This window comes from Malaclemys terrapin, chromosome 21 (assembly GCF_027887155.1).
Source record: "Malaclemys terrapin pileata isolate rMalTer1 chromosome 21, rMalTer1.hap1, whole genome shotgun sequence".
NCBI lineage: Eukaryota > Metazoa > Chordata > Testudines > Emydidae > Malaclemys > Malaclemys terrapin.
In genome coordinates this window covers 5,326,612-5,354,435 of record NC_071525.1, presented here as the reverse complement: position 1 = coordinate 5,354,435, position 27,824 = coordinate 5,326,612, and the positions used below count along the sequence as shown (strand labels likewise).

At 54.8% G+C, this 27,824-nt stretch overlaps 1 protein-coding gene across 1 annotated transcript; it reads right to left on the bottom strand.

Moving 5' to 3' along the window:
• Window positions 1-361: 361 nt before the first annotated feature.
• Window positions 362-27,824, bottom strand: ANKRD35 (ankyrin repeat domain 35). The gene is made up of 14 exons (XM_054011440.1): window positions 27,472-27,824; window positions 22,781-22,911; window positions 21,383-21,471; window positions 19,722-19,786; window positions 17,561-17,618; window positions 16,343-16,413; window positions 16,028-16,134; window positions 15,167-15,351; window positions 13,735-13,772; window positions 10,598-12,976; window positions 8,176-8,265; window positions 7,617-7,682; window positions 6,501-6,609; window positions 362-2,058 (listed from the first exon to the last, which is right to left on the bottom strand). Exons 1-13 carry the CDS (start codon window positions 27,508-27,510, stop codon window positions 6,547-6,549), a joined length of 3,381 nt encoding a protein of 1,126 aa, XP_053867415.1. The 5' UTR covers window positions 27,511-27,824; the 3' UTR covers window positions 362-2,058; window positions 6,501-6,546.

The following is a 27,824-nucleotide window of genomic DNA, read 5'->3' as shown; positions in this document are numbered from 1 at the left end:
CCGGTCACAGCAGTGCAATAAAGAGGAGGAGGAGCTGTTGCCAAAGCAGGGGAAAAGGCAGGGGGGTGAGGGGATGGTGCTGCCCTCCCAAGCCAAGGAGGGGAGGGCGATCTGGGGGAGGGATGCAGCTCCAGGAAGCCAGAGAGGGGAGTTGTGGGGAGTTTGGGTGGGTGTGGGGCTTCTCCAAGCCAGGCAGGGGAGTGGGAGCTGCCCTCCGCTCTCAGCACTGGTCAGCCTCCCCCAGATCCTTTCTCTTCTCCTCAAACCCTGACAGAGAAATTGACGATAAGTGGAATGGAAGCCCAGCCGCGCAGGGGAAATAAACAAAACAAACAAACAGCATCAGAAGAAGAGAAGAAAATAAGAATTTCCAAAATTCCAATTTAATAGGTTTCTGAGTGACAAAGACAAAGCCACTGGGCCACATCTCAGCCCGCCTAGCTTTATTCACTTCAACGCTGCCACTCGGATTGACGCCAGCTGAGGGTCTTGCTCTATTATTTATTGGATAGATCATTCGTTACGTCTATGACAGCAGCACCTAGGGGCCCCAGCCCAGAGGAGGGCGGGCACTCTACAAACACACCTTAAGAAACAATCCCCGCCCAAAGAACTTACACTCTAAATAGACAAAGGCTGGGAGGGGAAACTGAGGCACAGAGCAGCAGCATGATTTGCCCAAGGCTACGCAGTAGGGTCAAGACTAGAACCCAGGTCTTCTGTCACGTCCCCTACCCACTAGACAACACTGCCTATGCTAGTGTCTTTTTGGGGTCGCACGGCTGAGACCATGTGACAAAATTCTAGGCCCACAAGAGTATCTCAGCCCGTAGCTCAGTGGAAACCCCTTCCTTCTGTTTGCTGATCTCAGCGCTTTCATTCCCCCTGGTGCTCCGCCCCAGCACTGCTCAGATAGCCACAAGGACCTGATCTTGCACCAAAGCCTGTTTCCAGAATAAACGTCTGGATGCGGGTCATTTTCTTTCCACAGCCAAACAGACTCAGGACCGAGGCAAGGGGAAAGCCAGCCAGCCAGAGCCTGTGATGTAAGAGAGGCGCACCAAGGATCTATCTGCTTTTGAGAGACCGAGTCCCGTGCCTTGGAAATCAATTGGACTTTGGCCACTCACTCACTCCAACAGGAGCAGGATCAGACTGTGTCCCGATCCAGCAGGAAGCAAAGAACTAGGACGGAAGTCTCAGTTGCCCCCACCTCTGAATTGGAGAGTTCAGCGCTGCTGCAACGTATCCGATGGCCAACTCCGCCTAATTTGCTCCTGCAGCCACATGGTCTGAAGGGCAAACCCCACTACCTTGCTCACCCGGTGAACAGAAACTGCTCCGTGGTGGAAAGGTCAGGCAGTAAAAGGGACCCTGGTTGACCGTCATTTTGTTTTGGGGTTGTACAGCCCCTAGCACCCCGGGATCCTGTTCCATGCCGGGGGCTCCTAGGTGCTACCAAAGTCCAAACACTTAATAATAATTGGCTTCAGTTGCAGCGAAAGGGAGGCTGAAGTAGAGTTTACTCGGTGCATGCTTTCCTGTTGCTCTCAGCTAGCGGTGCCCTCAGAGAAGATAAGGAAATGACCTCTACAAGCAGGGAAGGGAGCTGTCCTCTAGCGCAAGTGGTAGAGGGCGGGGACTGTGGTGCAAAACGGCCTGGGTTCTAGTCCTGTATCCAGGCGTGCGAGCGGCTGATCGAGTCACTGCGTCTAGCAGCTGCAGCGCCTGGGTTTGTTATAACAAGCTACGCGTGCCCTGCGGCCCATCTTTCAAAGGTAAATGATTTCAGATCTCTGGGGCTATTTGAAATAAAGCCCCGTTCAGCCAGCAGCACGCGGAGACCGAGAAGAGGCAGGTTGGGAGGGGGAAAAACAACCAAAGCTATTGCAGAGGTGATCATCTTGTGTTGACATCCTTGGAGGATGGGTCTCTGGTAGGTGGGGTGGCAGACGTGATCCCAGTGATGTGTCAGCTGGTTCCTCGAGCGCTATCCTCGCTGCTGGAAAGGTGCGGGCTCGGCCCTCCAGTCTCCTCCTGGCGTTACCTGGAATGTTCCTAAATGGAGTGAAGCCGGCATTGGAAAATGTTGCAGCCCTTGGACTAAATGGACATTTCAGTTTAATGACACACCTCTGCAGGCAGGTCATTCTGCATGGACGCAGATCAATTGCAGCCAAACCAATTGCAGCAAAAACTGCCTGCGTGCTGGTAGAGACTAAGGACCTGTCTATATGGGAAAGGGTGCGCTAGGTTATAGACTCATAGTCTTTAAGGTCAGAAGGGACCATTATGATCTTCTAGTCTGACCTTGTCATAACTATAAAGGGAAGGGTAATAGCTGTCCTGTGTACAGTACTATAAATCCCTCCTGGCCAGAGACTCCAAAATCCTTTTCCCTGTAAAGGGTTAAGAAGCTCAGGTAACCTGGCTGGCATCTGACCTAAAGGACCAATAAGGGGACAAGATACTTTCAAATCTTGGGGGGGGAAGGCTTTTGTTTGTGTTCTTTGTTTGGGAGTGTGTTCGTTCTCGGGGACTGAGAGGGACCAGACATCAATCCAGGTTCTCCACATCTTTCTAAGCAAGTCTCTCCTATTTCAAACTTGTAAGTAAATAGCCAGGCAAGGCGTGTTAGTTTTCCTTTGTTTTCTCAACTTGTAAATGTACCTTTTACTAGAGTGTTTATCTTTGTTTGCTGTACTTTGAACCTGAGACTAGAGGGGAGTCCTCTGAGCTCTTTAAGTTTGATTACCCTGTAAGGTTATTTCCATACTGATTTTACAGAGATGACTTTTGCCTTTTTCTTTAATTAAAAACCTTCTTTTTAAGAACCTGATTGATTTTTCCTTGTTTTAGATCCAAAGGGGTTTTGGATCTTGATTCACCAGGAGTTGGTGGGAGGAAGGAGGGGGGATGGTTAATTTCTCCCTGTTGTAGATCCCAGGGGGGGTTGGAACTGATTCACCAGGAGTTGGTGGGAGGAAGGAGGGGAATGGTTAATTTCTCCTTGTTTTAAGATCCAAGGGGTTTTGGATTTGTTTTCACCAGGGATTTGGTGAGGGTTTTTCAAGGCTTCCCAGGGAGGGAATCCATTGATGGTGGCAGCCGAACCCGAGCTAAGCTGGTAGTTAAGCTTAGAAGTTTTTCACGCAGGCCCCTACATTTGTACCCTAAAGTTCAAAGTGGGAATCTCAGTCCTAACAGACCTCCTGCACATCTCACCCACGCACTCCTGGAACAACCCCCCGACCTATGTCTGAGCTATTGAAGTCCTCAACTTGTGGTTTAAAGACTTCAAGATGCAGAGACTCCTCCAGCAAGTGACCCATGCCCTACGCTGCAGAGGAAGGCAAAAAAAAACCCCAGGGCCTCTGCCAATCTGCCCTGGAGGAAAATTCCTTCCCGACCCCAAATATAGCAATCAGCGAAACCCTGAGCATGTGGGCAAGAGTCACCAGCCAGCCCCCAGGAAAGAATTCTCTGTAGTAACTCAGATCCCACCCATCTAGTGTCCCATCACAGGCCATTGGGCGTATTTACCGCTAATAGTCGAAGATCAATTCATTGCCAAAATGAGGCTATCCCATCATACCATCCCTTTTGCTTTAAATCTATGAGCCTGACTGATTTAAATATGTCATTTAATCAGTGCACACCCCTCCTGTGCACCCACTTAAACCAGTTTAACCGCATCTACCTTAGGCGTTTACCTTGGTTTGATGAGTCATCCCCTTGCGCTACACTAGGGCCAGGACGGCCTGGGAGGGAAAGCGTCCCCTACTGAGCCACCCAAACTGGGACACCCTGGGATTTCCTGGGGAAGCAAAGGCCGGCCCTTTCTGAGCTTGAGCGTGCTGACGGGGTTAAACAGAGCCAATAGAACCACAGAAGAAGACACCTGCATACAAGCTGTCCTGTCACTTTAAAAAAAAAAAATCATTCCCATCTGCAGCCCGCTGAGCTGCAACCCCCACTGCTCCTCTCCCACCGCATGGAGGATGAGCGATAGCCTCAGCCCCTCCCTTCCCCTGGGGAAATCACATTTCTCATATGGAAACGCTTAAAGTTCAACCCCAGATCAGATGTGCCAAACGGCACGCCAACGGCCTGGCCGGCCCGCCAGCCGCGGCGTCTGTTCCACGGAAAGTCTCTGCGGCCTGTCCAACCCGCATCGCGTTCACGGTGGGGATTTTATTGGGGGGCTTAAAGGGGGGAGACACTAAGCATCAATTTCATGCCAAACAAACTACCCTGCAGTCGCCACCCTTCCGCGGAGCAAGAGCTAGGAAGGAGCTGCGTCTCTTGTACACGTCGTGCTGCTCTGGACAGCTCAAAGGGGTCTTAGAAAGGGCAAAAACAGCCCCGAGAATCCACCCTGTGCGGGGCCTCCTTGGCCATTATGGAGGTGGCATAAGGGCTCTATGTAGCTGGTGGATCTTGGGCATAGATGGCAGCTATGGGAGATCAATGGCAGATCAGGGGTGTGGCTGGAAAGCACTGTGCGACTTCTCTGTCTCCCAGGGACCATGGAAAACAGCCTGTAAGTTAGAGCAACCCTGAGGCTGCTCTAATGTACATTGGGGGACAGTCAGGGCCTTGCACAGCCCCACAATATGGGCAGTGGAAAGAGGACTTAAAGCCACCTTCGTCCCCTCCGTCCCAGCCCCAGTCACAGCAAAAGAGTGACTGGGAACCAGACCTCTGCCTTCGGCTTGTGCCTTTCCAGCTTTCTACCAAGTTGTACCCGCGGACCTGCCCCCACCACCCCGGGCTCACCACGTACCCAGATTCAACCCACGGCTGTGAACTCAGCTGTCCTGGCGTGATCTGCCCCTTGATCAGGGCCCTGCAAGGAGCCAGGGGCCACAGATGGAATGGGAGAAAAACCTCTTCCCCAGCCTCCTCCCTCAGACCCAAGTGGGGTAGCTACATGCTGTGGGACTCACCGGGGGCAGGAGCCACCTGTATGCCGTGACCCCTCTGTGCTGGCTACACCAGTGCAAAGCGGCCGTAAAGCCACTGGGCTAATACCTCCCAGCTTAGAGGGCTGAGTTCACCAGCCCTGTAGGAGCCCGGCTGCAGTGGGGCTAGGAGGAGGCGTGGCTTGGCCACTCCCCTCGGTTGGTGCAACGCTACTGCAGCTGAGCGCAAGTTAAGGCAGATCTCAGGGATGCCTGAAGTAGCTCCAGGATAAGGGAAGCACAGTGCTTCCCCCCTCACTCCCTGTGCCGGGCTCAGCACTGGCATGGGATGAGGCCGGGCCCGAGATACCTCAGCGATGAGCCCAGGTAAGTAGAGAGAAACAGACCACGAGGCTTTGACCCAGCCTCGTCTTACGGGATGGTTTGTACCGAATGGAGGCGTCACTTCATACTTCAGGCACCTTGCAGGCCCTTTCCTGTCTGACTGCACCTGCTCTAGAAGAGATCACGCGGCGTGCGTCCGTCCCTGTCTGTCTCAGATCCCTGGAAACTTCCTGCTCCAAAAGCCCCTGTCTCTTGAACTAAAGGAGAATCTCCACAAGCGATTAGCAGTAGAGGCTATATGACACACAGGGGAGCATTCTGAGCCCATCCAGAAGGGGGCAGAAGTAGCATATGTCTATATACATGTCACCTACAAAGGGGTCAGTTCAGTGCCAACAGCTAGTTCGTGCTTCACTCCACCGGTTTCCTTTCTACAGGCCTGGTCGTCTATGGCATTCTGGCTCTGTTTGCTCATGATTAGCCAACTTCACCTGCGATTGGAAGCAGGGTCTCCAGCTGTGAAAGGGGCCCTACGGCTCTGACCCTGAGAAATACTGGGGGGCTTCAAAGACCATGATGCCCCGCTGAGCGGCACAGCCCCACCCCGCCATCTAGTGGCCCTTTCGCAGCACTACATCTATGGCACAACCTGGGTTTGACCCCCACAAACACTGCCTCAGTGAGACCAGGGCTACGATTCATCCCCAGGGCAGGGTCATGCTGGGGAGAGGGGTGGCCTTAAGGTACCGCCCCATCAGGGATTCACAGACACCGAACTGCCAAGCTTGGCACAGCTCCATGTGTGACCCTATAACGCAGATGATTGAATGAGCTCATTTGCAAACGATTTGTATCTTGCCATAAACTTCGATCACCACCCTCTCCCCCAAGCAGCGACGGGGAGAGGGCCTGGAGCTGCACAAATGTTGCCAGCTCCGAGGCTGGGGCAGGTAGGGGGGTGAGTGGGTGGGTGGGTGCTGCTGTTGTACTGAGGACTGTGCCTTTAAGGGCTGAGCTACCCAGCCAGACGCTCTCTTGCCAGCACCCGACCTGCTGAGTGATCAGTGAGCATCCCAGCTGTGACTTAAAGTCTTTCAGCTGGACGGTTTGTAGGAAAGCAGCACCCGAAAGCTCAGACGCTACGGCGTTGGGGACCTTACGGGGACATTCGATGAGAGCAGGCAGCGCTGCGCCTTCTCTGAAGCAAAGGGGGGAAAGAAGAGAGACAGACAGACGGACCGACACACTCACTTGCACAGAAGAAAGATCCTAGTTCCCGGGAAGAGGAGGGCAAAGCTCATTCCTCCTTCGCCCTCAGGATTCGGAGCAGCATCGAGTGAACTTCTTCATCCATGAACCCCTGAGCCGGAAGAAACCCCATCCCCGATCAGTGTGTTGTGTAACACACTGGTGTCCATGGTCTGGCTTGAGACACGTTCCAGCAGCCCTCCCCACCCCGCCACCAGCTCTGGGCTTGCCATTCTGCACCACAGCACCCCCTTGTGGAGGGCCAGTGCGTGCTTCAGCCACCCTCTCACAAGCTCTGCCGGGGGAAAGCAATTTTCCTTTCTGCTCCAGCGTCGGTCCGTAAGGGCCTGTCAGGCAGACCCTCTGCTGCCAGGACCTGTCAGATCTAACTGTCCCCTGGCTCTGCCCCATCCACGCCCAGTGCTGCCTGCTTTCAGGCCAACCTTGGTCCCCCAGCAGAGAGACATCTGTGGCTTGCAGGGCTACAACTTCCCCACTCATGGCTGTGCAGTGCTGGGGACCCTGCACCCGGGCGTAAGCTTGGGGAAATCTAGCCCCTTGACTGTGCGAGGCACCTCCTAATCAGCCCTGCTGGGTCGCTCCAAATGGCTGGAGGCGTGTCCAGAGCCAGAAACAGGACTCAGGACTCCCAATCCCGTGCTCTAACCACTAACCACACCGGCTCCCAGGACTGTACTCACCCCACTAGACCACACGGCCTCCCAGAGCCGAGATGAGAACTCAGGAGTGGGTTAGGGCAGTGAAGACTGAGAACTGGGACTCCTGGGCGATATTGCCAGTTCAGGGAGGGAGTACGTTCTAGTCATTACATCCGGGGACTGTAACACTCTGTCTTCCAGCTCCCCCTACTCTAACCACCAGACACCACTCGCCTCCGAGAGCGGAGATTAAATCTCAGGCATCCTGACTCCCAGTCCCCCCTGGTCTAGCCTACAGTACCTCAGTGCTAGGAGTCTCAAGCCAGTTGCAGCAGAGTTCAGTGAGAACCTGCGGAGAATCACCTAATGGTTATGGGAACCAGCAGGAGCAGAAATGTATTGCAATCTACCTGAAGCCACACTAGCCTTAGCACCAACCCAGACCGTCTGAGGTTTGTACCTGGGCTGCATTGAGCAGATGGGTTCTGTAGATAGTAACAATCTCCTGGTGATTTTTTTCCTTAACCTGGGAAAACAAAAATAGACAGTGCTGGTGAGTTTCAATCTGCCAGCAGGTGTTTGTATTTCTATTAGGGTAGCACCCCAGAAGAGATCAGGGACTGCCAGAAGCTGCATGTGCACAGGGTAAGAAAAAGCCCCTACCTCCAACAGCTTACAAATGAAATAGACAAAGGGTGAGAGGGGAAACTGAGGCATAGAGAGGGGCTTGCTCCGGGTCACATAGGAGGTCAGTGGCAGAACCAGGTCACCTGAGTCCCAGTCCAGAGCATCTACCCACTAGATCACGCTGCCTCTCCGACCTATAAATAGCACCCTGACTGCAATGCGGATGGACTAGCCTTGCAATCTGAATCTCTATTGTGCTGGGTATTAGTATGCTGTACTGCCCAGGTGAACCGGCACCTCCCACTGTAAAAACTCCCACAATCACCTGGCCTGGCAAGCAGACACGGTGCACTCAGAGCATTCCTAGAGAGGCAGGGCAGCACGCGACTCACCTCTAGCTGCAGCTGGAGACGAGCACTCTCGCTGCGCAGGGCCAGGATCTCTGCCGAAAGCTTCTCCGTCTCCTTCAGCAGCTTTTTAATCTACGGTTCAACGACAGAGAAGAACGTCATGTCACAGGTTGGGTTCCATACCGCCGGCTCCTCCGCTGGCGTAAATCAGTTTTCTTCCCTCTGCTTCAAAGGTGCTAGGCCAAATTACACCCACTGGGGACTTGGCCCCTAGGATGTTGCCACTAACCCCTCCCCCAACTAGAGCTGGTCAAAAATATTCCAGCGAAACGTCTTGCTGTTGGAAAACGTTTGCAGGAACGCGTCAATTTCGCTGACGTTTTTCTATGGGGGGGAAAGTCGATCCGAATCGTTTCGACTTTTGACGTTAGCACAACAAAACAAACGTGTACTTTCGGTAAAGACATTTCATTTCGACATGCGTGTCATTCATTTCATGTAGACTTTTCTCTTTGATGAAACTCTGAAAATGAATATCCTATATTTAGGCACGATACGTATTTGATCTGATCCAATCATATTTTCATCTAATAGGAAAGTCAAACCAACGTGAATCGAACTGAGAGCTGAAATGAAAGATCTTTATCGGACTGAAATGAAACGTTTGGACGTTATTGAAACAAAACAACCCAATGCTTCCAAATGGAACGTTTTACAGAATTTTCCATTCCACGGGAGATGCCAGTTTCTGACCCCCAACCCTTTTCGCCTATAGCTCCTGACATCTTGCTCCTGGCCCCTTTTGCTTTTTTAAATGGGTGATTCAGGGAACTAGAGCTGGGATAACATCATAAGAACGGCCGTACTGGGTCAGACCAAAGGTCCATCTAGCCCAATATCTTGTCTACCGACAGTGGCCAATGCCAGGTGCCGCAGAGGGAGTGAACCTAACAGGTAATGATCAAGTGATCTCTCTCCTGCCGTCCATCTCAGCCCTCTGACAAACAGAAGCTAGGGACACTAGTCATGGGCTCTGAATCCAGCCTGGTTCGGGAACGACTGACAGCTGTTCCCATGGGGTGGCGAGTCAGGAGCTCCTGTGTGAAATGGACTTGGTGAGTCTCAGGCCAGTTTCTGCTGAACACCCCGGAACATATACAGTGATGATCCTAATTGCTAAGGCTTGTGATTCATAGATTCATAGATTCTAGGACTGGAAGGGACCTCGAGAGGTCATCGAGTCCAGTCCTCTGCCCTCATGGCAGCACCAAATACTGTCTAGACCATCCCTGATAGACATTTATCTAACCTACTCTTAAATATCTCCAGAGATGGAGATTCCACAACCTCCCTAGGCAATTTATTTCAGTGTTTAACCACCCTGACAGTTAGGAACTTTTTCCTAATGTCCAACCTAGACCTCCCTTGCTGCAGTTTAAGCCCATTGCTTCTTGTTCTATCCTTAGAGACTAAGGTGAACAAGTTTTCTCTCTCCTCCTTATGACACCCTTTTAGATACCTGAAAACTGCTATCATGTCCCCTCTCAGTCTCCTCTTTTCCAAACTAAACAAACCCAGTTCTTTCAGCCTTCCTTCATAGGTCATGTTCTCAAGACCTTTATCTTGATCAGAGGGCTCTATGCAGATAAATAGTTATTAGCTATGGTGCCAGTGTGTGGCACTCAAGAAAATGCAGGATTGTTCCTGGGGCTGGTAGGATCAATGAAAACTTGGGTGCGCACTGCAAATGGGGTGTTCTGGGCATCTCTACATACCAGCTCGTGACCGCCCCCTTCTCCACTTCTAGTGCCTTGGACCAATACTGCGGAACCCTGCAGGGTCTGATTCTCAGTTGTACTCTCTTTTACGCTGCAGGGCAACTGAAAATCAGGCCCTTGGTATTTTCAATAAGGGTGAAACCCCCTGTGACAGGACATTGTTCCAGTGTGAGTTAACAATCGAACCCTGTGCATCGCGTCCAGAGCAGGAGAACATTTAAAGGACCCGCGCGTGAGACCCTCCAAGCCGGCTATGGGATTCAGGCACGTTGGGTGTCTAACCTCCCCTTCAAAAATCTCAACCAATAGCATCGCAAGGCTGATTTGAGCCCTGGGAGCAACACCTGCAAACCCCATGGAAACTGGACATGCAAGTCCAGGGACTTGCTGTGAGATGTCGTGCCAGGGAAGCAGGCGATCCTGCTGAAAAGGCAGCTTTGGAGTATGTGGAGACCCCCTCTCCCACCCTCAGTCCTTTCCTCTTAAATCTATAGGCCAAATCGCTGGCTGCTGTAAGTCGGCGTAGCTCCATTGAAGACAATGAAACTACCCTGATTTATACCAGCTGAAGATCTCAGCCACCATCAAAGTCAATGGGAGTCTTTCTGTTGGTTCAATGGCTGCTGTGTCGGGCTCTTCTACACTAATAGGCCTCTGGCCAGCTCCAGAGGTCCCTTTGGTCTTACCTTCCCTTCTTTGTCCTGGCAGGTCCTGGAGAGCTCCTCCACCTTCTTGTTCAGCTTCTGGATGGTTCTCTCCAGCTGCTCCGACTTCCCCCTCAGCTCTCCTGCTTCCTTCTCCTGCTCCGCCATCTTGGCCAGCAGGTCCTTGTTCTTATGCTTCTCTGCGGCCAGGGCCTCTTCCCGCTGGGCGGACTTCCCCCTCACCTCCTCATGCTTCTCCTGAAGGGCTCGCAGCTCCTCTTCCAGAGCCTGAGTCTGGAGCGCCAGGGAGCTCCAGGCCTTCTCGTGCATCCGCAGGGTCTCCTCCTCCTCCGAGCACAACTCTGCCACCTTCACGGGCAGTCGGTCGAGCATCTGCTTCAGCTTGGTCACGTCGTGGCTTTCACCGCCCAGGGTGGCCTGAGCTGCCTCTAGCTCCTCCTTCAGCTCCCACAGATCTCTCTCCAGCTCGTTCACCCAACGCCAGGGTTCAAGCACCAGCTCTCCGCCAACGATCTCTAAGGTCTCGGGCGCTTCCTGACCGAGGGCCTGGACACTGTGGTTTTGAGGGCTTTTCTCGCCCCCAACGGAGGCGTCGATAGCCTCGCACTGCACAGCAGGAGCCTGGTCGCCCACAAGCACCTGGCTCTCCTCTTCTATCTCCGACACCAGCTGCAGGGCCTCATTATGCTTCTTCACCAGGTTGTCCAGTTTCCAGTGCAGCTCCTCCAAGATGCAGGTGCTGAGGCTCTGGCTTCCCACGCTGTTGGCCTCTCCCATCATCTGCTTGAGGAAACTGTCCCTCAGCACCACCATCTCCCTCTTCTGGGTCTCTAGCCTTAGCCTCAGCTTCTTGGTCTCTTCCTTCTCGGCTGACAGCTCCCGGGACAAGGTGGCCACTCTCTGCCTTAGCTCCTCCACCAGGCCCTGCGCCTCTCCGTGGGGGGACCCATCCTTCTGGTGCTGCCAGAGGCGCTGGAGCTCATCTTGTAGCTTCTCCCTCTCCTGGCCCAACTGGGCCAGCTCATTCATGAGGTTGCCGTTGTTCTGTCTGAGGTCCGACACCTCTTTCTCTAGGTCAGAGCTTCTCCTCCTGGCCTGGCCCTTGGTTTCCACAGAATCATTCCTCAGCCTAGGTCTGAGTTGCCCATGGGGGCCATCTTGGAGCAGGTTCTTTTCCATCCTGCCCTTCTCCAGCTCCTCCGGGGATTGAGGTTGCCTCAGTGGAGACTCAGCCTCATCTCTAAAGACGTTGCTCTCCTCCTCATGCTGCTCCAGGCCATTTCTCAGCTCCTGAAGCTGGGAAGCCACCATGCCGTTTACCAAGACCCCTGATTCCTGCTTGCTCTGAGGGGCTGAGATGGCTTCCTGAAGAGGCCTGGCTTTCTCCAGGAGGCTGGAGTTGGCCTCATCCATCTTGGCCAGAGCACGTTCTAAGCCCATCACCATCTTCTCCCAAGAGGCCACGCTCTTCCTGATGGCTTCTGATGGCACCGCCTCGAGGTGAAATTTGCCCCCGAGGGCCTCCTCTGCTTCCCTCTTCAGAGCCTCGTTTTCAGCGAGGACCGCGGCCTTCTCCTCCTGTGCTCTGTCAGCTGTCTCCCTCATCCATGACAGGATCTGGCCTAGCTCAGCATGGAGAGCGGCTCTGGGCCCTCTCTGATCCACCTCCTGCCTTCCCGCCTTCTGGCTTTCTCCTTGCTGCTTTCCCAGCAGCCCGCGTAGCCGTTGGTTGTCGCCGTCGAGCTCAGCGACACGCGCTTGCAGCTGCTCCAGTGCCTCACCGTGGGCCCGCTTCTTGGCCTCGTAGACGGCGATCACCGCCCTCATGTTCTCCAGATGGCCTTCGATCTCCACTACCCTCTTCGTCGCGCTCTCCTTCCCCTCCAGGGCCGTGGCCACTTCGGCCTGGAGCCGCTGCAGCTCCTCCTGATGGTGTCTCTTCTCCTCCTCTTCCTCCTCCCCCGGCCACTGTATCCTCTCTTCCTTCACTGCTACGTTCTGGCTTCCTCCTCTCCCTGCCTCTTGCTGTCTCTTCTTCAGCTCTTGCACTTGTTCAGCCAAAAGGTTCAGGTAATAGTCCTCTTCTGTGGTGTCCCGGCTGTACCGGCGGCTCAGCACCCGCCGGCCCTCGTCTGCCCTCTCCGGCAACAGCTGGCTTATCTCCTGCACCTGGTCCCAGATCCTCTCCTTCATCACCTTGCACCCTTCCACCAGGGCATCACACTCCTTCGCCTTCCTCACTAGCTGCTCCTCCAGCTGCAGGACCTTCGTCTGCTCGTCTTCGTACCGACACCTCCACTCCTCGGCGTCGAGATCCTCTTCATCCCCGTCGGCGTCTCCGCCTACCTCACTCTGCAAGGTTGTGCTGCTGCTGCTGCGCTCCAGTGGTTCGGCGGTCACCTGGAACCACAACAGAACAGATGAGTTTATTGGAGAGGCGCTACAAAATGGCGTCCTCCGCGCACCGTGACCTCACACGTACGGTGGGTGCAAGGTCGCACTGTGCGGAAGACGCCATTTTGCTCTTCAAAATGGCATCCTCCAGATTGTCCAGGGTCCCGGCAGGAAAGACTTTATTAAAATGGAGTTGTGCCAGCACAAATTGGGAACCCCCTGCCCTCTAGGTATGTGCAGCACCTAGCACATTGAGGACATTTAGGTGCTACTCTCCTATAAATAACAAGGACAAAAGTCAGCCAGACACTCCCCAAGGGGATGGGTACTAGGAGGTGGAGCCTTTTCCCTTCCCAATAGACCTTAGGAGGCCAGTTCTAATCTGCCCCTCGGCTGGCCGGGACTGAAAATCACTGCTCTCGCTGGCATTCTACGTGAACCAAATTGGTGGGGAAAAGGCCCAGTTCTGCCCCTTGTGCCATCATTTACACCAGAGCAGAAAACGCCAGCAGACGAGAAGAGCCATTTTGTGCACCCATTTTGCACAGACGCCGCCAGGGGACGGCGCTGGGGAATCAAGCCCTCGGGTTCAGGCCTGGTAAAGTAGCACAATCAGGGCTGATGCTGCTTCTCGGCCGCCCTGATCCGTTCTAACTCCCCCCCAATCCTCCGTGTGTAACCAGGGACTGCAGAGTTTATCTCTGCGTAACACAGCCAAGAAGCTCTGACACACCTCCAGTCTTTCTCTGGCTGGTTCTCCTCACCTGTGCAGTGACTCCTGTTTGACGGCCGGGTCCGTTCTCTGCCAGGGAAAAAATAAAAACACTGGATGAAATTTTAAAGCTCTCCGTAGCGCAGAGTGGCGAGCTGCCTTGCCCCCCGGCAGCCCCTGCCTTCTGGATCTCCCAGATCTGCACAAGCAGGAATTCAGCTAGTAAGGTGGGTAACGGATCATCCCCAATGACAACAGCTGTGACGTGGCCAAGGTCTCACAGCGAATTTGTAGCCGAGCCAGAAATAGAACCCAACTCCAACCATGGGACCACACTCCCATCCTAGAGCTAGCTACAAAAGACCAGTCCTCTGCCCTACCTACCAGGCAGTACTCCTCCCCGGAGGTGGAACTAGAACCTGGGGGTCCCAACTTCCAGACCCCTGCTTTAAAACATTGGACACCGCCATTGGGTAAACCGAGGCACCGAGCGGGGAAGTGACTCACCCAGCGTCACCCAGTAGCAGAGCCAGATCTCCCGATTCCCAGTCCTGTGCGTTAGCCACGAGGCTGAATTTCCTCCCTACGTGCAAAGCTGTCTTATTATCCTCCACAAAACTTGCTGAGATTCTTTTGGAAACGTTCCGGCGGTTTATTTTTTGGCTCTGGCCCTGCCCCTCATCCATATGGCAGTCGCCATGGAAACCAAAGCCTCGCAAGCGGAACGCCGAAGACAAGGGTCCCCTGGATATTACATTTCGCCAAGTCCCGCCAAGCCTGATTATTGCTTTTAGAAATCAAAACCATCTGGAGAAGCTGCCGGAGGCTGGAGACCTCCTTGCAAATGAACTAAACAAACACGCATTAAAAAAAAAAAAAACCAATATCCTGCCCGAGCGAGGGTGGGTGTAATCCAACCAAAGGAGCCGATTAGAGGCACAAAGGGAAAGTTGGAGGTGGACGCTGGGGGCGGGGGGGCGGGAAACAGTTTTTGCTGCTTTCTGAGGCATTTCTGCATCTCGGAATGAAGTAAAATGCTACCTACTAACTAATAGTTGCCATGTTACCAATGGCTCTCAGCAGAGGGTCCCCCAAGTCCTTTAGAAGCCTCCGCCAGAGCGGGAAATGTGTCCCGCACTCAGCAAGCTTCTTGCATTAATCTCTGATTGTTGTGCCAGCCTTGCATTTTGGATCACTCAGCCCCTGCTAGACGTTCAGCTGGACGGGACCGTCGTGACCCTGTACATCCTCCTGTCCATAGCAGGCCACAGACCCTGGCCCACCCACGCCAGTAACAGGCCCCAGACCTCTGGCTGCGTTACTGACGTGGTCCGATCTTGATGGAAAGACTTCGAGTGACAGAGGATCTGCCAGTTACTCTAGGTGGAACCAGCAAGGGACCCGTGCCCCATGCTGCACAGGAAGGTGAACCCCCCCACCCCAATCCCTTCCTGACCCCCAAACCAGCAGCCCCTTCCCCTCACCTCTTCTCTTCCTCTTCTTCAGGGCACTTCGCAGCAGTCTCCTCAGCGGGCGGCTCTGGGACTGCAGGGCGTAGTGCAGGGCGTCGTGGCCCATCCTGTCCACCACGCTGAGGTCCACCCCGCTGCTTACCAGCAGCTCGGCGGACTCCACACTGGAGCTCTCACAGGCCAGGATCAGAGCAGTCCTGGAGGAGGACGTGAGGGGGCGTCAGGGACAGTTCTGGGGAGCCCCAAGGGCACCCCTTGCAGACAGGCCACCTGGATAATCCCTGCGTGTGGATCCCCCTCAACTGGCCCTCTCTGCTCTGGCCCACTGGAGCAGCTCCCATTTAGGGCAGCAGTTCTGAACCTTTCCTGTATGGGGCCCCCCAACCTGGGGCTGCCCATTGTTGGCTAGCCCTGACCCCTCCCCAGGTAGTAATACAGGAAGGACAGGCTGGCTGCAAGCAAGCGCCTGACTCCCCGTCATGACCCCCGTCTCTCTGGTGGTCCCGGCCCCCAGACCAGGCTGAGAAATTTTAGGGGACTCCTGTAATAACAGCCAGCTGTCCCACAGGACCCACAGCAGCTCCCAGAAGTTCTGGAAGGCCTTGGGGGCCACCTCATGAAACCTGGGGACAGTGGGTGAGACGAGGTCCCATATTGAGATGAGAATGCCCATAATGCCCCTGGGCAACTGCCCCCCCCACCATTCCCTGGTGAGCATAATGCCCCTGGGCAACTACCCCCCCATTCCCTGGTGAGAATGCCCATAATGCCCCTGGGGAACTGCTCCCTCCCCGCCATTTCCTGGGGGAAAACCCCCCACAATGCCCCCGGTGCCATTGCTGTTTTGATTCTCAGAGCCCAGGCAAGACTCACTTCTGGTCCTTGTCGGTGAGGTCGCCGCTGGCCCCTCTCTGGAGCAGCTGGCAGCAGATGGCGGGGTGGTTCCCCATGGCCGCTATCATCAGGGGCGTGCGTCCGTTCTGGAAGGAACGGCAGAGGTGGTTTGCGTGGCGGAGCCCCACACAAAGCCGGCGCAGCTTCCCAGCACCCCGCGGCTGGGAGCCGGCTCCCCGAGCCCTTGCAAAGGTTATAAGGCCCCTGGCCCGTGCCCTCCACACGGGGAGCGAGTTTCACCCCTCGTGAGGGTCCTTCCACCAGGCCCTGTCCCGAAGCGGGTTTTACACTTACGTTATCGGTGACATCCAGGAAGGCCTCCTGGTCGCACAGGAGCAAGACGCTGGATGCACACCCTGACGAGGCTGCGGGGCAGGAGGAAAAGGAGCGGTCAGTGCTCGAGGGACACGCTTGGCTGCTGCCACGCCTAGGCCCCGGCTGCCCAGAGCACCAGGTACGCCCTCTCTCAAGGGCCAATGAGGGAAGGAGTCTTCAGTCTGACCGTCATCACTCAAGACCTCCTGAAGCTGGGGCCTTGTTCTCTGCACAGGATGGTTCTTCAGACGAGGCGAGACCCGAGCAGGGTCATTTCCCCACATGGGTTTAAACCCCCAGGAGGGGGAGGGAGGGAGGAAGATCTGTTAGGGCATCTCCCATGGGAAGCCTTGTCCCAGGGCATATTTACAGCTAGACTGGGCAAGCCAGGCAGCATTGGCCAAAAAGGTGGACTAGAGACTAGATGGGACCGGGCACTCTAGATTTGTTCCATCTATGGTCACTCGGGTCCTCTCCTTGAAGGTGGGTGTGGCGGGGAATGGCTGGAACACAATCCACTGCCCTGATGCAGCTCCTGCAGTCTGGCTCCCCACCCGCTATCCCTGCAGGGCAATATCCCGGGGACTCAGGCGGCTTGTAGGGACTGGTATATTTTGCCCACACTCAAATCAGGCTCTTCGAGGTCCATATGGCCCCTGGCTGGCTTCACCTAATCAACGGCGACACCCAGTGGACATGCGCAGGCACTGCGCATTGTCAGCATCCCATCCCTACGGATGGACAGACAGACAGACACATGTCTGGGGATGGAGCGAGAGGTGGACAGAGGTACGTCGGGGGATAGAAAGACAAGTAGGTAGCTAGGACAGGCAGGTTTACACGGCGATAGACAGACAGACACGTATGGGGATGGCGAGGTCTAGAGAGAGAAGACTCTAGGGACTCCCATGGGAGACCTGCCTCATGTCTGTCTCTCTAGCACGGCAACAAGAAGATGACCGTGATGGGAGGGAACTCGTCAGATCTCCCTGCTGGGAGATGGGGCCCCAGCCAGCTCTCAGCCCCCTCCGGCTGTCTCTCCCCCTGCTGATCAGCCTGGCTCCGAGCTCCAAGCCCCTCACGCCTCAGCCCCATTAGAAGATCTGCTGTGATGCGCGTGTCGGACAGGGCTCCATTCAGGGCTCAGCTTTTCCCCTCGCCCGGCCCGACAGCCTGTGCCACCCAGAACTGACTCACCGGCCCAGTGTAGGGGGGTGCGGTTCTCCCCATCCACGCAGTCCTCGTTGGCGCCGTGCTGCGAGGAACAAACGTGGCCGTGAGGGCAGTGCGTGAGAATGGCCACCTCCCCCCCCCCTCATGCCAATGGGCCAGGGGGTGGCTGGAGCGCAGAGCCGCAGACCCACCTCCTGCCCCAGAGGGAGACATGGCCCAGCCGACGTGGGACAGCAGGAACCCTCACCCTCGGGTGAGCCAAGCAGGGCTTCCAGGTATCCAGGACAGATGATGCCCCTCAATTAAGTGGCTACGGCACTGGCATGGGACTCCAGATGCCTAGATTCTAGCCCCAAGGCCACCACGGACTCCTTGCATGACCTTGAGGCAAGTCACTTAAAAAAAAAAATCTCTGGGCCTCAGTTTCCCCATCTGTAAAATGGGGATAATGACCATTCCTCTGGCTTTGTTTGTCTCAGTTCGTTGGGGTCGGGACAGTCTCTGGCTGTTTGTACAGCCCCGAGCACAATGGGCCCCACAGTGCTGCCCAGCACAGATCTGGGAAGACAGGAGATCTTGTTTTCCCATCTCCAGCACTGATTCACTGCAGAACCTCGGACGAGCCAACCCCCACCTGTCCGAGCCTCCACTTCCCCAGTGGTAAAGTAGGGCTAATTATCCAGGCAGCCAAGGGCTTAATTCAGGAACAACTGCCCGCGTCTCCCCGGCGCCTTCTCTCAGAGGATCCCAAGGCATCCGTTCATCTGGAGGGGTTTTGCTGGCTGCTTAGAGGCCAAACAGCCAACACAGTAAGTCGTCAAGCAGGAATTTGCTCACTGCCCTAAGCTAAGAGACACGCCTGTTACATTTCTGTCTCGCCCATTGCTACCCTGTCACCTCTAGATTGAAACTCCCCGGCCACACCTTGCCACGCCGGAGGGAAATGATTAGCCCCCGAGCAGCTCAAATGCCAGGAGACGGGGCATGGCCACTGCTGGGCTGGGCTAGGGCATGGTAGCCTCGTGGGATGCCACCCACAGAACCAGGAGGATCTGGGGCCCAGTTTCTGATCTCTGGTTTTGCGGGGGAAAATGCAGAACAGCTCCCTCTACATCTGGGGTTACTCCAGATCAATAGTGGGGGAACGGAGAGTAGAAATTGCACCTGTGCACGCCGGGCTCTGAAGGGGACCCTCCATTTTCCACCCCCGCTAGAAAATGTGATTAGATCTGGGGGCGCTTCCATGTTTTGCAGCTCCACCGGTGCTCCCAGAAATCCAAGTGAGGGACCCAGTTACTCTACAGCAGGGGTCTCAGACTTTTGTACTCGTGACCCCTTGCACACAGCAAGCCTCTGAGTGCGACCCCCCCTTATATATTAAAAACACTTTTTTATATATTGAACACCATTATAAATGCTGGAGGCAAAGCGGGGTTTGGGATGGAGGCTGACATCTCGCGACCCCCCCATGTAATAACCTCGCGACCCCCTGAGGGGTCCCGACCCCCAGTTTGAGAACCCCTGCTCTACAGGGAGCCCCCCACCCCTATGTCCAGCTTCAGGGCTCATTTCGTCCCTGAAATGCACAAAGTGGCTCAGGGCTCTGCATTCGCAGCTGATCCCGGCCCAGTTTAGCTTGAATTCCACCCAGTTTGGATTACCACGCTCCCAATGCGCCACTTGCGAATCACAGGCGCAGCCCTCTCATGATCTTCATTCGTCGAATGGAAGGAGAGGCTCTATCATTCTCATTTCACAGCTGGGGAAACTGAGGCACGGAGCGGTGGAAGGGACTCTCCACAAGTCACCCGGACTAAGAACAGAACCCAGGCCCTTGACTCCCATTCCCCTCCCAGCTCTAACCACTAGACAGTCACTCCCTTCCCAAAGCTGGGAATAGAACCCAGGCGTCCTGATTCCCAGACCCCCCCTACTCTAATCACTAGACCCATAGACCAGATAGCCCATCTTTTCTCAGAGGAGAACCCAAGAGGTCCTGGCCCCTGATCCAACCAGCAGACCCCGCTGCAGCCTCCTACAGACCCTGTCAGTGAACGTGAAGCGAGTCTGTAAGGAAATCAGATGGACCCTGTGGCTGCCCAACCGATGGCTTGAGACCCCAGCGGGGAACACCCCGGTGCCCAGCCCGGAGCATGGGGGCAGGGAGGGCAATTTCCATCTTTACCTGCAGCAGAACCTTCACGCACTGGGGCTGGCAGGCGATGGTGGCCAGGTGCAACGCCGTGCTGCCTGGGGAGCAGAGCAAAGGGAGAGCATCACGTCTCGGGAACAGAAAGCTAAACCCTGCCCAGAGCTGGGGAGTCTGTGGGTGCACGGAGCCGGGGTGAAAACAGCTTCATCTCTCCCAGGGAGGGGAGGCCGATCAACCCCTGGACTCATCTCAGGGCTCAACATGCCTAGGGCCCAGTAACAGATCCTGATTATGGGGGGGCAGGTTCAGGACACGCCCAGGGGCAGTGCCAGGGTCTGCAGTGGTACCAGGCTGGCTAGGTCTGGCTTACCTGCTCAGGGCCTCACTGATGATCATAGGTGGGGTGGGGAAGGAATTATTGCCCAGGTCAGATCAGCAGGGATCAGGGGTTTGCCTCCTCTGCAGCGTGTGGGTGCCAGGATTCATAGAATATCAGGGTTGGAAGGGACCTCAGGAGGTCATCTAGTCCAACCCCCTGCTCAAAGCAGGACCAATTCCCAGTTTTTGCCCCAGATCCCTAAATGGCCCCCTCAAGGATTGAACTCACAACCCTGGGTTTAACAGGCCAATGCTCAAACCACTGAGCTAGCCCTCCCCTCTGATTACCTGGGTGTACCTCACTTCGTCAGTTCCGTGCCACTGCGGGGGCCTCGGGCCCTCCGGCTACTAATTTTCATCCTTCAAGATGCAAGCTGCTCCCCTGCCATCCAGGCCAGGGAACAACAAGGTGCACAGGTGGGATCTGGGGGCCGTCCACTGAAACATGGCGCTGGCCACCATCAGAGCCAGGATATCAGCCTGAGTGGCCCATTGGGCCTGGCGGGGGATGGTGGGGTACTGATAGAGGGAGACAATTTAGCTAATCTTGTCTGACAGGAGGCAGGAAATGGGATAAGACCAACCGCTGGCGAGAGTGAATATCCTCTTGTTATTAACTGCATTGTAGTCGCACTTGGTCCCGAACCAGGACCCCAGCACTAGATGGCCCATTGATGTGTTCCAGTGAGGCAGAAGGTGGGATACGAGCCAAGGGGCCGGGTCCAGGGCCCACTGAAGTCACTGATTTCAGTGAGCTCTGGATCAAATACCCCATGGACCACTGGGCAGGAGCTGGGACTCCAGACTACCTGGACCATTTATCTGTATGGGCCGGGCAGGAGGTGTGATGCTGGATTGGAGGGAACAATGATCTGAATTGGCCTGCCAGAGCCAATTAGCCTAGCTCAGTGTTTCCCAAACTTGGGACGTCGCTTGTGTAGGGAAAGCCCCTGGCGGGCCGGGCCGGTTTGTTTACCTGCCCCGTCTGCAGGTTCGGCCGATCGCGGCTCCCACTGGCCGCAGTTCGCTGCTCCAGGCCAATGGGGGCTGCGGGAAGCGACGTGGGCCGAGGGATGTGCTGGCCACCGCTTCCAGCAGCTCCCATTGGCCTGGAACAGCGAACCACAGCCGGTGGGAGCCACAATCGGACGAATCTGTAGACGGGGCAGGTAAACAAACCGGCCCGGCCCGCCAGGGGCTTTCCCTACACAAGTGGCGTCCCAAGTTTGGGAAACACTGGCCTAGATGGAGCATCAGTCCAGGCCAGTCCTGCACTCTCTGCTCCTCCGCCGAGCCGGGGAAATCCCTACACGTACCGTCGTCATTCTTCTCATTGACTTCGGCCCCATGAGACAGCAGGATGGTCAGGCATTCGGTGAGCCCTTTGGAAGCTGCCAGATGGAACCTGCAAAGAGGCGGAGAGCCAGGACTCACTGCGGGCCCGGCGAGAAACTCACCGAGCGAGCCATATTCTTGGGGAGCGGCGAACGTTCCACCCTAAAGTCATCGTCAGAGAGAAACTCCCGCTTGCTTCCTAGAGAGGACTGTGGGAGAGAACCCCTGATGTGTCTAATGCTTAGAGCAAGGGTAAGGAAGCCAGGACTCCTGGGTTCTATTCCAACCTCTGGGAAGGGGGTGGGATCTAGTTGGTCAGAGCAGGGAACAGGGCACCAGGACTCCTGGGTTCTATTCCTAGATCTAGTTAGTACCTATGGCACCAGTGGCAGCCGTGTCTATGCAGCCTTTGCTGGGTGAAGGGGCTACTCATCATTTGATGCGCTGCCAACCAGCACCAGCTGCACAACCGGCAGTGCCATCCGGTACTGCAGCACGTTGCTCATGTTAATGGGAAGATAACGTCTGTGGGCGTGTGGTGTAAGATAGGGACAGTCAAGTCCTGTGGTTCAGGGCACCAGCGGCTCAGGAAGGAACTATCAGCTACCATGTGCTGCATTGCACAATTAGCCAGATGCATTATGGGGATTTCATTCCCCACCCCACCCCCTACCCCTGGCCTTCAGTGTGATCTCTGTTAGGGGCAGGCTGGAGCCAGCTGACTAGATGAGATCAAAGCTTTGCTCTGGTACAGTAGGAGGGAGGGAAACTAGACCTCGAGTCTAGTGATTCTTCCTCTTTTTAAAATCCAGAAGCAACTTGAGGACCCCAGCTGAGATCAGGGCCCCAATGTGCTAGTTGCTGTATAGACACAGAGTGAGAGTCCCTGCCCTGAAGAGCTTAGACTCTAAATAGACCAGACAAAGAGTGGGAGAAAGGATTGTTCTTCCCATTTTACAGGTGGGGAAACTGAGGCACGGAGAGCAGCCATGACTTGCCCAAGGTCAATGGCAGAGCCATGTCTCCTGAGTTCCAGCCCAATGCCCTTGGCCACAAGACCACCCCACTTGTCAATGGGCAGGTGTGCTATGGCAGAAGGTGGGGATGCTGGACTGGATTGGCCAATGGGCTGGACTGGAATAGGAAGATGGGGTTGGGAGGAATGTTTGGCCCGATGTGCCAGTGTTATGATCTGGTGCATGAAGCAAATCCTACGTCCCTATCTTAAAGTGACACTCACTAGGTAGGGAGATGTGATTGGAAGGGAGCTGGGCTTTGTCCTGGCTTGGTGGGAATTAATCGCCTGAGCGCCAGCCTTTGGGGTATGGTTAGAAACAGCTGGGTTAGCGGGAGGGAAGAGGACAAGAAAACTTACGTACGCAGATTGGCCAAGGGCGTTGAGCTTGGTGGGTCTCGCGGTCTTTCTGGAAGCCAGGACGGCAACTCGGCCCACGTCCCCCTTCTCGACGGCTTCGAAAAGCTTCTGGTCGTGTTTGTTCCAGCTCTCGACCTGATTCGAAGAGAGCGTCATGGAGCAAGTGAGAGCGGGCCGGGCTGGAGGAGACAGGACAGCATGGCCAAACGGAGCCAGGGCTCCCATGGGCTAAGCACAGGCCTGGGAGCCAGGAGTCCTGAGTTCTAATCCCATAGCTGCCAGTGACTCACCCTACAAGCTAGGGCAGCCCACACCACCTCTGTGTGCAGAATGGCTGAGCAAAGACAGTATGGACTAAACAGGGGACTGGAGCAAGGTGGCCTGCGTTTTAAACTCACTGTTATCACCTACTCACTGAGTACGTCTACACTGGAGCTTTTCCCTCCAGTGACTTGATTGCAAATTAACTCGAGGGCGTCGCCAAGCTTGTGAAGGCTCGTCCGGACACTCCCCCAACCCTCTGTGGCTTTCCTTAGGGATTAATCTACAGCAAACCACAAATATGCGAGGAGTGTCCAGGCCAGTTTCTACAAAAGCCGAGCCCTGTGTAACCTGGGACAACCCACCTCTTCCTTTGTGCCTCAGTTTCCTGCTCTCCCAAAGGGAGATGATAACACAAAGGGGAGTGACAGTTCATTAGCTCTCAAGACACTAGCTATTATTCCAGTGCAAGTGATGCACAAAGAAAACATGGTGCCTTTACAATACACACCACCTTTCAGCTAAGGATTGTCAATTGTCTATTTATAGCTGCAGGCTTGTCATCAGGAGTGCCATTCCCTAGGGGTTTATTAACGATAATTAGGGCCCTACCAAATTCGCGGCCGTGAAAAACGCATCACGGACCTTGAAATCCGGACTCCCCCGTGAAATCTGGTCTTTTGGGTACTTTTATCTTACATGATACAGATTTCATGGGGGGGAACAAGTGTGTCTCAAACTGGGGGTCCCGACGCAAAAAGGGGTCATGGGAGAGTTGCAAGGTTACTGTAGGGGGGCCATGGTATTGCCACCCTTACTTCTGCGCTGCCTTCAGAATTGGGTGGTCGGAGAGCGGCAGCTGCTGGCCAGGTGCCCAGCTCTGAAGGCAGCGATCCGCCAGCAGCAGTGCAGAAGTGAGGGTGGCAATACCATGACGCCCCTACAATAACCTTGTAAACCCCCCCCCCATACACACACACACACACACACACACATATATCCTTTTGGGACAGGACCCCTACAATGGCAACACCCTGAAATTTCAGATTTCAAGATCTGAAATCATGACATTTATGATTTTTAAGTTCCTATGACTGTGAAATTGACCAGAACGGACCATGAATGTGGTAGGGCCCTAGAAGTAATGGCTGGCCCCTATGGTTAAATGCCACGTTTCTTATTTGAGACATGCTTAATCAGGAAAGCTGCAGGACATCCTAATGACAGGGGAAGACAATGGCAGCATTACACGCGGGTTTAGCGAGTGCCGAGTGGTTAAGTGGGTGTTTAACCAGCTGGTAAAGAGACATGACAGAAGACGTTCTGGTGTATTCATTAATACAGGAATTGCCCAAACGAGTATTAAAATAAGAGAAAGAAGGATCAGATCAAAAGACCAAACGGAGTGAGTCGTTTTAATCAGTCCAGAAGTGTATATCATTCAAGACATAAGATAGAGACACAAGTGCGGTCTAATGGGCTGAGGTCAGCAGCAAGAACCAGAAGCTCTGTGCCTCAGTTTCCCCACTGGGTGAAATGTGACAGCGATACTCGCCTTCCTTTGTAAAGAGCTTTAAGATCAATGGATGAAAAGCTGCTATGGAAGAGCTAGACTTTTTTTTTATCATCATCTGTGGTCTCGGGCAAGTCCTTGCCTCGCTTTGTGACTCAGTTTCCCCATCTACTTAACTCTCACACAGACAACTTTGGCCTGGGGGGTGAAAACACAGGGATAAATTAAGCCATGGGAGAGCAGATGGGAGCAAATCCATTGGAGTCACATCTGTTTACACTAGGGTTTCAATTTGGCTCTAAGTCTGTTTTTTTTTTTAAACTATCAGAATCTATCTGTCTGATGTACTCATCCGGCTCACACCACCACAGTATCTGAGCACCTCGCAGTATTTAATGCATTTATCCTCATACCCACCCCCTAGGAGGCAGGGAGGCTATCCTCCCCATTGTACAGAGGGGAAACTGAGGCACAGAGACTGAATGACTTGCCCAAGTCACATAGGGCATCTGTGGCAGAGCCGGGACTGAACCCTGGGTCTTTAGTGCCCTAATCATTGCACAAGCATGGAGTATTAATGGACCCGCAGAGCCTGAGCGTTGGGTAGTTGGTGATTAACATTCCACACCCGCCTACACACCCTGAGCATGTGTGTGTATTATTACACAAGGACAACACACCCCATGATTGCTCAAATCCTAATTACCCTGTATCTCAGATGAGGGCTGCAGTGGGAAAATAACCACAGGGTGGGATGCCCGGTCAGAGTGTTCGAGCGGGGAACGGGGTCTAGTTGCCTGCTCTCTTTGTTTCTTGCATGCACTGTAATTGTAGCCCTGTGGGTCCCAGGATATCAATGAGACAAGGTAAAAGATATTACCTTCCCCACCTTGTGTCTCGACAGTAAAGAGAAGCCAAGCAATTGTTTGCTTGTTTTGCTGGCATATGAGTGCGGTCTAGTGGTTCCATACCTTGGAGGGAGTGTGATCCAATGGTTAGAGTGGGAACAGAACTCCTGGGTTCCATTCCCAGGTCTTGAAAGAAGTGTTGCCTAATGGTTAGAGCAGGACTCTCTGGTTGGGACGCGTTTAGCACATAACATTGGACATCAGGACCATGCCTACCACATCCACTTACTCATCACTTCACTTCTTTGTTCCTCAGTTTCCCTTCCTGGAAAATGAAGACAATAATGCTTCCCTACCCCCTACAGTCACACCCTAATGCATCGTGTAGAGAACTTTGAGGTGCTCCGATTAACGATGCCATAGACATGCGAATTATTATCACCAACCTTCTATTAACGTAGCGTTTGGTAAATTGGGCCTACGCTAATTAACTGTAAACAATCCTTTGCCACTTGGGATCGTCACAGCAACAACAGGACTAGAACTAGATCCTCCTCCTCCCAGGACCATCCCCTTACCACTTTAGATGAAGGAGAATATCCTTTAACTTTTTGGCAGTATAGGGTCCATGACACACAGTTCCAATTCCAACCAGCAGAGGGCAGGCACGTGCATAGGAGGGGTCATTACACTATACCTATCTGTAAAGAAGTTTGGGATCCTTCAGGATGCTATAAAAGGAAATGATTATTAATTGGTTATTCGCTATTATGGAGTGTATTAAAGATGTGGGACCAGAGGACCAACACATCTGTCCCTGATACAGATGTGCAGCACCCAATACCTATTAACAGGCAAGTGATTGGAGATCCCCAGTGGACCCTGCAATGCCTCATTGCACTGCTGGGTACAGGAGCCACAAGGCAAAGGTGTTGGGTTAACTTCTGCCGAGGGTGGGGGGCAGAGAACACCGAGTCCCCAACGGGATCTTTACAGCTTCACGTCCCCACGCCCCTGGAGGCTGGCCCCTGGCTTCTGTACCAAGCCCGGGAACACCCTGGAGATGCAACAGCCCCTGGCTGACTGAGTAATGAACCCACTCCGCCATTCCGGTTTGTCAGGCCCGGACGCTGGCTCCCATTGCCAAACCCAGATCGCTGCATGCGATGCAGAGCGAAGACAGGCTGGGAACTGCATGGCATTCACCCCATGGGCAGGAAGGGCCGAGGCTTGGGGGCGACAGCGAACAAAGTGGGAGAGACTCCGTGCAGAGAGATTTCTGGTTTGATTTGCTTCCCAGGGGCCCCCTAAGCAAAGGGGGACAGACTCCGAGGGCCTCACTAGCGGCTCTGAGCCCTTGATTTCGGGGGCACCAGCCCCGCTGGCTGCTCTGAACCTTCAGATGCTGGCCAAGGTCACCCCAGGGATCCGGAGCAGAGCTGCGAATTGACGTGGGACCGAGCTAGGGCTCTGACCATTGGACGGTCCTTCCTCTCCCATCACCCCCGCCCCCAAACGCGGGTCGCAGAGTCAGCCCCAGCCTGTAGGACCCTTACCCTGCAGTCCAGGGGCAGAAGGGTCGGGCTGGGAAATGCCGTCCCCGAGGGTTAGCTCCGTAAGATACTGCTGGCGCGGGCTAGTCCTATGGGCGAGAGCACAGCGCGGTTCCCACCCCATACGGCAGCAGGGGGCTACGGTCAGAGACTAGTGCAGGGGCTCTCGGTCTTTGGCCACCCTAAGACCCCCCTCCTCCCAGCGAGCTGAACCCCCTGCCTGCTTAGCACAGCACGGGGGGCAGACCCCTTAACACCTGGCGGGTGCGGCGGTCACTGGGAGAACCAGTACCATAGCATATGCATTGTATGGGGCGATTGCCAAGGAGGGCAGTGTAGGTACGGGGCTATTCCCATGGGGGTACTGTAGGCACGCCTCCCATAGGCTACTGCGGCCCAGGGCTCTTCTGTAGCACACAGGAATGTTCCTTTCTTAGGGCAATAAACCCTCCACTGGGCTCAGCCCCTGCCACGCTGGCCAGCTCAGGGCAAGGGGAAGATCTCGGCGGAGCTGACTCACTGCGACCTGCGAGGTGGAACAGGAGAACATCTTCTTCATGGTGCCCACCGTCCCGCTCCAGGGTGCCTCCCCGCCGTCGAGTAACCAACCTGCACCAGGGCGCGCGCCGGGTTCACACCATCCCCAAGCCGCACCCCTCGCTTCTCAGGACGGGGGCCCGAGAGAGCAGGCCGGGGTCCCCGGCGTTGAGGACGGCCATGGACCAGCGCCCCAGAGGGACTCAGCGCCGGCTGTCAAAGGGAAGAGACGTGCTGCGTCTGGGGAGCGTTTGAAGCTAATCCTTCTGCCTCGAGGGCCAGCCTCGTCCCCTCCCCTCGCCGCCTCCCGCGCACCTGCTGATGGCTCAGGCCCAG

Excerpts from the sequence above, each read along its gene's own strand:
- ANKRD35 (XM_054011440.1), bottom strand. The coding sequence starts at position 27,510 with ATGAAGAAGATGTTCTCCTGTTCCACCTCGCAGGTCGCA. Across the intron at positions 16,414-17,560 it reads CACCCCCCTACACTGGGCCG|CCTCGTCAGGGTGTGCATCC; the intron begins GTGAGTCAGTTC and ends CCTGCCCCGCAG. Across the intron at positions 15,352-16,027 it reads CTCACCGACAAGGACCAGAA|GACTGCTCTGATCCTGGCCT; the intron begins GTGAGTCTTGCC and ends GTCCTCCTCCAG.